The 13,172-nt window shown below is 50.2% G+C and overlaps 1 protein-coding gene across 1 annotated transcript; it reads right to left on the reverse strand.

Moving 5' to 3' along the window:
- Positions 1–3,911: 3,911 nt before the first annotated feature.
- On the reverse strand, positions 3,912–4,979 carry LOC122010732 (F-box/kelch-repeat protein At1g15670-like). Its single transcript, XM_042567225.1, has 2 exons — positions 4,797–4,979; positions 3,912–4,682 (listed from the first exon to the last, which is right to left on the reverse strand). The coding sequence occupies exons 1-2, from the start codon at positions 4,977–4,979 to the stop codon at positions 3,912–3,914; spliced, it is 954 nt and encodes a 317-aa protein (XP_042423159.1).
- Between the last annotated feature and the right edge of the window lie 8,193 nt (positions 4,980–13,172).

Below are 13,172 nucleotides of genomic sequence, written 5' to 3' on the forward strand. Positions count from 1 at the left end.
CGGGCGTCCTCCCAGACTTTTGCGAGGGGTCCCCGAATTGTTCTTAAGTGTTCGGGGCTCGACGGTTGTTCAGCCTTCTGTAAATATTCCTCTGTCGGTAGGTGGAGCAAAGCCTTGATAGTCCTGTGTCGGCTCGGAGTAGACTGAGCATATGCGGATGGGGCAGAAGATTGTCCAACCGGCTCAAAGCAAATAAGAGATCACTTGATTATCTGGAGAGCTGGAGGAAGCACGCTGAGAGGCTGAGCAGTGACGGGGTCGGAAGGCCAGTCTCCTTGAGATAGGGTCCTGTCGAATGACAGCGCTTCCACAGACGCTGGAGCTAGAGGAGGATCATCCATCTATTCGGACACGTGAACGGCTGAGGTGGCCGAGCGGGTTGGGGTGCCCGTTCGGCGGCGTTTGCGCCCAACGAACGGAAGTTCATCATCAGTAAACTTGGCTTCCTCGGGCCGAGTGGCCGGTTGCGCACTCGATAGAGTGGTCTTCCCGGCTGCATCAGTAGTGACCGTTTGAGCGGCAAATGCCTCGCTCGTCGTCTACATCTCTTCACTCTTGCCTTCATGAGAGCCGATCGGGGTGATACCCAGTCTCTCCGCCTCCTACGCGACAGCCGCCTCTATCTCGACGGCCTTATGTTTTAGCATGCCGAACACCACCGATTTCATCATGGTCTCGGCTGCAGGAAAGAGAAAAGAAATCAGTTAGACTCAAGGAAAAAGAGAGAAGGTTATTTCTTACCAGGGCCGTTCGGAAGCTGCGTTCGGATCGGACTTAAACCGAATAGTTACATCATCCCTTCGGGCAACAACTTATAGATGTCCAGCTTCAGTCCGGCCAGTAGGTTAGCCGCGTGTAGAAAAGCGGGCTCGGTCCGGTACCTTTTCAAGTTGGGGGGAGTCGGCAACGAAGTTTGCCATTGGGTTCGGAAGGGTGGCGGCTCGGGAAAACTCAAAAAGAAGAAATGATCCTTCTAATGCTTGTTGGAGGTAGGCATTTTGTCGAAGAAGACCAAGCCGATCCGCGATTGAAATAGGAAGGTGCCGATCTCGGACTGCTTGGGATAGTAAAAATAGTGAAAGATTTGAGGCTTAAGGGGGATGTCGTGCGTCCGGAAGAGCACCACTACACCGCACAGCAACCTAAAATAATTGGGTACAAGATGGCCGAGCGGAATGCGAAAATAGTGGCACACTTCTGCGATGAATGGGTGAATAGGAAACCTAAGGCTGGCTACGAATTGGTCGTGGAAGAAAGTAACCGTGCCGATCGGCGAGTCATGGGGTCGGTTGGACGACTCGGCCAGGGTAAGCTTGTGGTCGGAAGGGATGTCATAGGTATTGATCAAATTACAGGCATCTCCCGAGTCGAACCGGCTCTCCATGGCTTGGTACCAGAGACTAGGAGAGGGATCCGAGGTGCTGGCCATGACCGAAGAGGGAAAAACTCGATGTTTTTTCAGGTGGTTCAACAGAGAAGAACCGGCAAGAATAGGAACAAAGAGAGAACCAAAACGAAGGAATAAGGCGACAAGGTAAAGCAATGAAGAAGCTTACTAGGGAAGCAAAGCGCAAGGGGAAGGGTGCCGAGAGTTCGCCGGAGCACCGAATGAACAATTCGCCGGAGAGCTGGGAGCGAAAGTAATCACCAAAGCACGAAGACAGTAGCGAAGTTGGCGTTGAGGTTTTATAAACATTTAGCCCAGCCAGTCAGAACCGTCCGATTTAGGTCACCGGAATCGAGGTTTGCATCCGGCCGTGAAATTCAAACAGTCGCGTGTCGCATCGATGCTTTCACCTTTGCCGTACGATGACGGTGGGGTTTCCACGTGTCACCAGGTTACTGGGCAGCATTTAAGGAAGACCATTATCTGGCGTGGTCGCATGCTCGTTGTTAATACGAAGGATTTACACAAATTCCAAAGGGATCTCGATGATGATAATTTTTGACCACGAGTGGACTCGGACGTGTAGCAAAAATATTTAAACAAGTACAAGCGCACGCCTCGCCGACCGGCTAGAGGAGGTTCGGCCGAGCGGGTCGCCCAAGCCCACCTCAATCCTTTTACTATCGCTGTCGGACGACCAGCAAAACACTAAACCAGTCCAGTCAGTCGGACTTGCAGCCTCCTTCGACTAGACTCGAGGGGGAGGCACGTGATCCGGTGGTAAACATAGGGAGGGGCCCACATGGGCGACGGTCAACGACGCGTGGAGGTCATGATCAACCTAAAGATTTTGCCGAGTGGAGAGGTCTAAAGTCCGATCGGCCAAATCTAAAGTCCGATCGGCCAAGAGTCACCGGAGCCGACGCGAATATAGCTCGACCATGGGTCGGGCTTCCGACGCTCAATCTGCCCACCAAGGAATTGCTGCGCCGAGCGGCTCGTCCGCTCGGCTGAGTTGTTGACCAACTAAAGAACGTATGCCCGTCTGAGCAACTAGGGGGTCTCCCCGCTAGGTTCGACACGCCTATGCGTCCGATCAGTACCTGGGCGGCTGGGCGGACCCGGGAATAGACAAGACACAAAAAAGGACAAAGAAGACAGATAGCAGGGTCAGCGGCTGGACTAGACAGAGAATCGTATGGTGGAAGTTTCCACTGTCGCGTCAGAGATATTCTCGGATGGTTGCGGTATGGCGTCAGGCGCACTTTTCTGACACGACCATTTCTAGGTATGCTTTGATGAGTGTGCACGCTTCGAAGAGCGTGCACGTGCCTTCGGGGAGCCCTATATAAGGGCCCCCAACCTTCGACGGAGATATGCATTCTCATCTACTGTAGCTCTTGGCCTTGTTACGCTGTTTCGATTTCCTTTCGCTCGACTTGAGCGTCGGAGGGCCGTCGTCGGGATTCCCTTCTCGGCTCGGTTTTGTTGCAGGTTCACCGGAGACCACGTCGTTCCGGAGTCTACGCGGAGTCAGCAGAGAGCACCACGTCCCCAGCATCCATCGACTCAACTTTCGGACAGAATCCATAGTATAAAAATTGAAAGATCGTTTAGAAGCATATTTCATTATAAACTAAATGCTTGAATTATTATAAATAAATAAATTGGAGAGTGAATTGCCTCTAGACGAAAACTCAAATATATAATTGAGCATTCTAAGAAAAGGTGGTACGGCGTATAATGTTATCGTCAATAGAAGGTCTCATAAATAAATTTATTATATGTAATTTTATCCTATAAGAAGTTATTTCTACGATTCAATTATGTAGCAACTTGATCATTTGATCATATGATAATAATTTTACTATGTTAAAAAGTTAATCCAATGGAAAACTGTCTAATGAATGAATTGAAAAGATCTCGAGTTGCAAAATGTACAGAAGTTGAACAACTTTGCTATTTGATTTTGTTACATTTGATGAGAACCTGAGCAAAACTCTTGTACATGTGATTCTTCAGGTATTTCTCTTGCACCTTTCTGACTCTCTCCAATTCCGAGAATTCCGATCCCATTTTTTCCTTCACTGACTTATAGTCATGGAAGAACAGTGACAGCAACACCAAATTTTTGCATGACTTAATCAAGCTAAGTACAACAACAATTAAACGGAACACTATTATAGTAGTGACCAAGGAAGGAAGGGAGTATACGACTAGCTCAGAAAAGATAGTAATGAAGTTTGCAAGGACTCAATAGTTTGTTTTTTGTTTTTTTTTTCCTTAATATACCGATGTTATTTTTTTATTTAATTGACATCCAGCTTAACTAATCGTGACGTGAGGTGACCATAAAAGTTTCTCACCGGCCATCTTAAAAAAAATTCATTTGTTACTTATTCTCAGCAAAAGAAGTAAAAATTGCATAATAATTTCAAATTCGCAGACAAATTTGGACGTTTAATCATGAACAAATTTAAAATAAAATAAAATAAAATTGCATAGTTTGTGGAGTGGATGATGGCTAAAGTTGGAAGCTGCACAAAGTCTGGACGTAGGCGGAGAACTTCCACGGCAACTTCACCTTCCACGACAACGCCATCTTCCTCGGCAACACCACCTCCTTCCACTTCCCCTCCTCCAAAATGCTCGCCGTTTGCCCTCCATAAAACTTTCTGACCACCATCACCCCACCGTTCCACGCCGCCACATCTAGGAATACTGGTATCGGTAACTCATGTACCTTCTTGGAGACCACCCCCAGACTCCGCCACCCGCCTTCGCCGCCGTTGTCCGAGCAGACGTCCACTCCCCCTTTCCAATAATCGCACCTGTACACCCTGCCCTCGTACGCCGCCACTCCAATCCACGGACCGATCAGCGCCTTCTCTAGAAGCTTCCCCTGCTTCGCAATCCACCGCCCCGCCTCGACGTCGAACGCCTCAGAGGTCCAGTCGAACAGCCCCTGGCCGCCGCGGACACAGAACGCTCCGTTCACGAAGATTCCCCTGCACTCCTTCCGAGGGCGCTCCATGTCCGGAAGGCGCACCCACGCGTCCGCCGCCACGTCGTAGGCCAGCGCCGACCGTAGCGGCATCCCGTGCACGTTCTCTCCGCCGGCCACGTACGCCATCCGCGCCACCGCCGAGGTTGCGAAAGCGAACGTGGCCCTCAACGGCCTCGGCATCGTCGCCCCCCTACGCCGAACGCCGGTCAACAAATTGTACACGTGGACCGTGCCGGTGGGGGGCCTGCCGACGCCTATGACCACCAGCTCGTGCCCGACGGCCGCCACCTAGCAGTATTCAGACCAGTCAAAGAACTCGAGCAGTCTGGTCCATACGCCCGTTGTCGGATCGAACAAGATTAGGTTCTTGAAGCCAGCGTCACGAGAAGGAATCGATCGAACGAGTGCAACTAGAGGGCGAGCATGGCCGGAGGCTTTCCGGAGGCGGTAGAACGACGGCGAAGTGATTTCTTCCCTCCATCGCTTACAGTCACACCGAGCGCCGGCGAAGGCATGGAAGGGGAGGCGCAGAAGGCCTTCCAGAGCAATATCGGCCGGCAATCCGGGTATCAACGCCGCCTCCATCTTAGATTGGTTAATCCTAAACCTGGATTATATATATATAGCTAATCACTAACAATTTAATTTAATTTGGTTCAGATTTTTTTTTACTATAGAAATTATTTTTTTTAAAAATAATTAATTGATTAAATCGGAGCAAATGATGAGATAAATTCTAGATAAACAAATAATAATAGATATTAAATGTATAATAATTCACTAAAAAAATTCAATTATTTCAATTGTATATGATGCGGTGATAAGGAGAGTCCATCTTGGAAGAGGTCTTCACCATAATGGAGGTCAAAATCAAGACGGTCAACACCCCACTATCATTGGTCGGACGGGCGAGTGATTCTCTCGATCGAGATATGAAAGGTCCGATCCGACATCATCGCTAACTCGGACACTAGCTGAGCTGAGACACTCAACATAGGAACGAGCGTCAAGTGTCTGCAGAAGCAGGTCGAGCGGCTACATTAATACCCAGAACAACAGAGTAGAGTCATGGTCGAGCAGACCATACACGGACAATGCCACTACAGCCGAGCGGCTATCCTGATCAGTCAAGGTACACGTGCAGCAGCCAGACAGTGGAAGTATCGGCCAAGCGGCCATCCTGCTCAACCAAGTAGTAGATTCATCAGCCAGACAATGGAGACTGACTTGAGCGTCGGAGGGTCATCGCCGGAGACCCCTTCCCTGGCTCGGTACTGACGCTGCTTGTGTTGCATGCGGGAGCGAGGCCCATCGAAGGTCAGCAGAAGCGCCACGTCCCCAGCATCCGTCTCCCCGACTTTCGGACAGGATCATATTTGGCGTCGTCTGTGAGAACGTCACCTGAATCCGAGCCGAGAAAATGGAGGACACTGGACGGCTAACCATCGTGATGCTCACTCAAGAGTTGGAGATGCTCGTGTAAGCATGGGCAACAAAAATGATGGAGCAACAACAACAACAGGCGATAGCCAATTAGCTAGCACCGCAGCCTACAACCTCGGCAGCCGATCGGTGAGTGGGGCAAGAAGTCTGAGCGGAGCAACTCTCCGTATGAGGACAGAGCTGAAGGCCAACCGGCACCCAAGAGGAAGCGCCGCCTGCACCGATCCCCTTCATCGGGCCCTGTTCCAAACACCCTCGGAGATAGCCCAAGCGCATCAGGAGTGGGGATCATCATCCGACAAGGCGCCTGTTCGGGATGCGCAGAAAGGAAAAGCGTCCCGGGGCGTCGCATCCCCCGAACGGATCAACAGGTAGTTTCCTGAGGAGATCCTACAAGTCTCTCTGCCTTGACATTACACCCCGTTGGCGATTGGGACGTACAATGGGACGACCGATCCAAATGATCATCTGGATCAGTTTGACAATGAAGCTATGCTGCATCAGTACACGGATGGAGTAAAGTGCAGAGTCTTTCTCACAATTCTCTCCGGATCGGCGCAGTACTAGTTTAGAAGGCTGCCGGACGGCTCGATACAAAGTTTCAAAGACTTCCGAGCTGTCTTCCAACACCACTTCGCTAGCAGTCAACGCTACCAGAAGACGAGTGTCAACCTCTTCGCTCTGAAACAGGGGCCCAAGGAAGCGCTCTGAGCGTACATACAATGCTTCAATCAATTGGCCATGGATATCCTCTTGGTCTCGTCCGAGACCATGATGAATGCCTTAACCCAGTGGCTCGCCAAAGGGGACTTCTTTCGGTCGCTCATCTATAAGCTGCCTCGAGACTTCGATCATATGTTGAAAAAGGCTAATGAATACATCAACGTGGAAGAGGCCCAGGCGGCTGGAAGGAAGGAGGCGCCGACCGAGCATTTGGCATCGACGGAGCGTCGACCAGCTAGTAGCCATCTGCCGCATAAAGGGCCGAGGGTTGAAGGAGCACGGATGCATCAAGAGACCAGGACATACGCCGTGCAGCACATGGCGTCCGATCGACCTAAGGTACCCAAGGGGAAGGTGTGGACGCTTATGTTTTGCTCATTTCACCAGTCGACAACGCACAACACACGAGACTACCGAGAACTGACGTAAATCATCGGCCGACCGACCCCCACGGGATATCATCATCACTCCCCATCTCCTGACCGACGAGATCATCGCCGCTCGATCAAGCGACGAGAAGATAGAAGGGAGCACAAGCCCTATCACCACCAGTAGAGGGAAGAAACCAACCCCTCCATGGTCCCGACCGAGCGAAATAGGTCGTCTGCCCAAGAAGAGGAAAACAGAAACAACGCTTCCCAGGGGGAAATAGGCATGATCGCCGAAGGGCCAACCGATGGAGATTCCAACCAGGCCAAGAAATCGTACGCCCGGCAGTTGGAGATCCATGCCGTAGGATGCAGCAAGGAGAAGGCTGAAGGGCCTCAGATCAGCTTCGACCCCAGCGATCTAGAAGGGGTCGAAATCCCTCATGACGACACCCTGATCAGTCAAGCGGTGGTCGCCAACTACACAATTCACCGGACTTTCGTCAACACGGGGAGTTCAGTGAACATCATTTTTAAGAAGGCATTCGATCAATTGCAGATCGATCTAGGGATGGCAATGGGTCGGGTTCGGGTCGGATTCTATATCCTCCGTACCCATACCCATCGGGTATAGGATATCCAATGGGTATACCCATACCCATTAAAGGACCGAATATATTCTATACGTGTAATTTTTCTTCTTTCTATCGAGCTATTATCATTCAACAAAAACATATTAAAATTAACATCATATTAAAAAATATATATATAATTAAAAAAATAGATTAAACATCTATATAGGCCTACTAATATCAACAAAAAATAGTAAGTTGATTTTAGAAAAAGAAAATTTTCTTTAATATATGTATATATATTATTTAATCGGGTATTCGGGTCGGGTATCGGGTATTGATAGTCCCTCCATACCCTCCTCCATTCGGGTCGGATGTCGGATCCTCCATCGGGTTCGGGTGGAATTGCCATCCCTAGATTGATCGTAACGAGTTGCTGCCCATGTCGACCCCGCTTTACAGATTCACAGGCAACGAGGCTTTGTCGATCGGCCAAGCAAGACTGGCCATCTCACTGGGAGAAGAGCCGTTGAGGAGGACCCGGACCACCAACTTCATAGTGGTGGACGCGCCATCAGCCTACAACGTCATCTTAGGTCGACCGACCCTCAACGAATTCCGGGCGGTAGTATCCACTTACTGCCAAAAAAATAAAATTTCCAGTGGACAACCAAGTAGGAGAGGTCATGGGCGACCAACTGGCCGCTCGACGCTGTTACATGGAAATGGCCAAGACCGAGGCCAAGGCCGCTTGGAAGACTCTACGTCTAGAGGTAAATACTATTACTGAACAGCCTCCTACCCTGATTTATGAAGAAAAAGAGGAAGTCCAAATCTACCTTGGCCGAGCGGAGGCGACAACTTTCATAGCGGCCGACCTGGAGGCCAAGCAGAAGGAAGAACTGGTCTCCTGCCTCCAACGGAATCATGACGTATTCGCTTGGTCGACGCACGGGTTGCCCGGCATCTCCCCAAGCGTGGCACAACATGAACTCCATGTCTGGCCGGACGCTCGACCGGTGAAGTAGAGAAAGAGAGACTTCAGCACCGAGCAGAACCTGATCATCCGAGCAGAAGTAGAAAAGTTGCTGGCAGTCGGCCATATACGAGAAATTCAATTCCCGAGCTCGCTCACCAATGTGGTGCTGGTCTCCAAGTCGTGCAACAAATGACGGGTCTACATCGATTTTCAGGATCTGAACAAGGTGTGCCCAAAAGACTTCTACCCACTGCCTCGGATCAACAAAATGGTGGACTCCACTGCAGGATACGAGCTGATCTGCATGCTCGATGCATACCAAGGGTATCACCAAATGCTGCTCGCTCGCGAAGATCAAGAGAATGTCAGTTTCATTACGATCGACGAAACGTATTGCTACAGCATCATGCCGTTCGGACTCAAGAACGCCGGAGTCACCTATCAGAGACTGATGAATAAGGTGTTTCGACGGCAGATCGGCCGTAACATAGAGGTGTATGTAGATGATATATTGATAAAATCCCTCCGAGCTACTGAATTATGCATAGATATTGAGGAGACCTGCCAGACGTAGAGAACTTATGGGATAAAGCTGGATCCAAGCAAATGTTTGTTCGGTGCGGAGAGCGGATGCTTCCTTGGCTACATCGTTACCAAGCAGGGTATCGAGGCAAACCTGATCAAAGTAAGAGCACTACAAGGCATGCCACCCCCACGAAATTTGAAGGAAGCTCAGCGTCTCACTGGTCGGATCACAATGCTGTCCAGATTCATCTCTAAATCATCCGATCGGAGCCTACCATTCTTCAAAATACTGCGACGGGCGACAAAATTTCAATGGGATGTAGAGTGAGATTAGGCGTTCGAGGAGCTCAAAGAATATATCAACTCCCTGCCTGTCCTAGCTAAGCCATGTGTCGGCGAGCCGCTCTGGATCTACTTATCATCTACAGAACATGCGGTCAGTTCAGCTTTAGTTAGGCAGAATGGTGAGGAACATCACATGTACTTTTTAAGTCATATATTAAAAGATATTGAGTCCTGCTACACTGGTCTCGAGAAGTTGGCTTATGCTTTGGTGCTCGTCGCACGGAGACTCCACCCATACTTCCTCACATATTCCATAATCGTGATGCAGCAGTCCCTTGGGGAGAGTCCTCCTCAATCCTGAGGCGTCCGGATGACTGATCAAATGGACAATGGAGCTTAGTGAGTTCGATATCCAGTACCAATCCCGAATGGCCATCAAAGCACAATCCTTGGTAGATTTCATTACCGAAGTCCAGATCCCTGAAGCAGAAGTCGTTTGGAGGATATATGTAGATGGATCATCCATCCTGCAAGGAAGCAGTATCGGTATATTACTCATCTCACCGCAAGAAGACCGGATGCAATTATTTATTCGGTTGAATTACAGAGCCACCAATAATGAAGCGGAGTATGAGGCACTAATAGCTAGCTTACAAGTCGCTCGGCATGTCGGAGCTATCAAGGTCCCCTTCCATTCGAACTCTCAGTTGACCGCGCAGTAGTTGTTCGGGGCGTTCAAGATAAGTAACACCCGCCTCAAGCTCTATGCCAAATCCTTTGAGAAATTGAAAGCCAACTTTTGGGAAATCACCATACAGAAGATCCCTCGATCAGAGAATCAGGTAGCAAACGAACTGGCCAAGTTAGCCAGTGCCTTGTTGTTGATCGTCATAAACCAGCCAATCGAACAAGTGTCGTTGGCCCCGCATATTGATTGGATGGAAGGGATCACCTTCCCAAGCGACTGGAGGACGACTATAACAGAGTTCCTACAGTCGGGAACCACGCCATCCGATCAGGAGGAAGCTCACTCGCTTAGGAAAAGAGATAGATAGTTCACCTTGATCGGAGATCAATTATACAAGAAAGCTTTCTCCAGGCCTCTACTCAAGTGCGTCGAGTCGGAGGACGCCGACTACATACTGCGAGAGGTGCATCAAGGATCATGCGGAGGACATCCGGGCGACCGATCATTGGCACGGAAGATTCTGCTGGTTGGCTATTTTTGGCCAACTCTCCAAGAAGATATCGCTCGGATGGTGGCCACATGCTTATCCTGCCAGAAGTAACATAGCCTCTCACATCGGTCGACCGAGGAAATGAAAGCATCCACAGTGTCTTGTCTGTTCGACTAATGGGGAATGGACATCGTCGGACCATTCCCCATGGCGACCGGCCAGCAGAAGTTTTTACTCATAGCAATAGACTACTTCTCAAAGTTGGTAGAGGTTGAGTCACTTGCGAGGATAATCAAGCAAATGGTCAAGAAGTTCATCTGGCAACACTTTATTTGCCAGTTTGGCATCCCGCGCAAGCCTGTATCGAACAATGGGAGGCTCAGAGAGTGGTGCAAGGGATACAACATCCAGTAGGCCTTCACCTCCGTGGCCTACCTTCAAAGAAACGGGTAGGCAGAGGTCGCCAATCGGGAGATCCTTCGAATACTACGCGCTCGGCTCGACCACGTCGGAGGAAGTTGGGTCAACGAGCTCCCGAGCGTGCTATGGGCAATCTGCATGACCCCAAAAGAAGGGACCGGGGCAACTCCTTTCGACCTGGTGTACGACGGCGAGGTTGTCATCCCAGTAGAAGTTGAAGTGGAATTCGATCGGGTGCAGCAATACGACGAGAACAACGCCGATTGGAGGCTTATGGAGCTCGACCTGGTGGATGAAGCATGGGATAAAGCAGTTGTCCGATTAATGGCATATCGGCAATAGATGAGGTAGAATCACAACCGGCGGGTGATCCCAAGGTCCTTCCAGGTCGGCGATCTCATCTGGAAAATGGTTAAGTCGGTCGGTGACGTCTCCAAGCTCGAGGCTCCATGGGCGGAACTCCACTCAGGCGCCTACTATCTAGAGGATGAGGAAGGCCGATCAGGAAGGAATCGACTCACACAATGGTCCAGTCAGTCGGACTATAGCCTCCTTCTATTGGACTCGAAGGTGAGGTACGTGATGCGGTGATAAGGAGGGGCCTACCTTGGAAGAGGTCTTCGCCACAATGGAGGTCAAGTCAAGGTAGTCAACACCCCACTATCATTGGTCGGGCGGGCGAGTGATTCTCCCGACTGAGATATGAAAAGCCCGATCCGACATCATCACTAGCTAAGCCACCAACTGAGCTGAGACGCTCAACATAGGAATGAACGCCAAGTGTCTGCAGAAGCAGACCGAGCAGCTACATCAATACCCAGAACAGCAGAGCAGTGCTATGGCTGAGCAGACCATACACGGACAACGTCACTACAACCAAGCGGCTATCCTGATCGGTTAAGGTACACATGCAACATCCAGACAATGGAAGTATCGGTCGAGCGGCCATCCCGCTCGGCCAAATAGTAGATTCATCAGTCAGACAACGGAGACTGACTTGAGTGTCGGAGGGCCATCGCCGGGGACCCCTTCCCTAGTTTGGCACTGACGCTGCTTGTATTGCAGGTGGGAGCGAGAACCATCGGAGGTCAGCAGAAGCGCCACGTCCTCAACATCTGTCTCCTCGACTTTCGGACAGGATCAGTATATATGCATTAAGTTTTATTTATGGAAAAAAATATAATTATTGTATCAATTATTTATACATGTAATTTTAATTATATGGATTAAGGTTTAATTTTTTTAAAAAAATTGCTAGGTGTTTCACAATTGTTATTCTTGCTTATTATTATTTGATGCGGATATATCATAAGGCCCAAGAGAAATTATGGAGGTGGTAAGGGATATTTTGATCTGTTCATGTTGTGAGGGTTTTGGTTTTGAGGGGTGCACTATTCACAAGAAGAGGGGGCGTTTTCTTCTTCATGGAGGTTTTCTGTCGCCACCCCAGCAATGCACGGCCGCGAGGCCAGCGACGCCGAGCTCACGCTGCCACTGCCACTAGGCATGCACGATCGTGTCCCCTTCTCCACATCGATGCCACCGAGGAGGTTCTTTTTCCGCTGTGATGACCCAAGCAGGGCCCCTTTTCCCTGTTCGGTACCGCCTCGCTGGAGGGCTCGTCGTCGCCTCCACTATCGAACAGGCCTTCAGACACTGACATCGAATGTCAGTGCTGCCTCCCTCATCCCACGATGCGCGTTGTTGCTCCCTCACACAAATACCGCCTCTTTTACCCATCACCAGTTGGTCGATGGCACATCTCCCCCTCTCTCCTTTCCGACATCCACAGCTGCTCGCCGACAACCTCTTCTTCGCTGTCCACAGCCGAACGATGTGGCCACCTCCCCCCCCCCTCTGTGCGCTGGCAACACACACTCTGCCTCCCTCTATCGTTGAGTTCATCGACACTCCGACAGCCACCCTTCAGCGGCTGTCGTCTGCTTCTCTCAACCCGTTCCAGCACTGAGGGCGTTACCGTCACACTCCGCAGTCGTCGTCATCGCGCTATAGCCTGCAACCCTATGTGCTAGTAACCCACATATTGACAGTCTGCGCGCTGACTCTGCCCTTGTTCCAGCTCTGTGCCGACTTTATGTCGATCCAGCTTTCGAGCCGGTATTATGTTCCAGCCTTCGAGTTGATAGTGTGTTCCGACCTGTGTGTTGTTATACCTCGGCCTATGAGTCGTTGTTGTATTCAAACCCGTGAGTCGCTGTTGGATTCCGGTCTGTGTGTTGTTGTCATATTCCGATGATTTAGGCTGCATCTAGCTCCGTACTGAC

The sequence above is a fragment of the Zingiber officinale genome, chromosome 8A (assembly GCF_018446385.1).
Source record: "Zingiber officinale cultivar Zhangliang chromosome 8A, Zo_v1.1, whole genome shotgun sequence".
NCBI classification, from domain to species: domain Eukaryota; kingdom Viridiplantae; phylum Streptophyta; class Magnoliopsida; order Zingiberales; family Zingiberaceae; genus Zingiber; species Zingiber officinale.

What these genes read in the sequence shown, in the direction of transcription:
- LOC122010732 (XM_042567225.1), bottom strand. Translation starts at nt 4,979, where the DNA reads ATGGAGGCGGCGTTGATACCCGGATTGCCGGCCGATATTGCTCTGGAA. An exon ending in CTCGCCCTCTAGTTGCACTC is followed by an intron (nt 4,683 to 4,796) that starts GTTCGATCGATT and finishes GAATACTGCTAG; the next exon opens with GTGGCGGCCGTCGGGCACGA.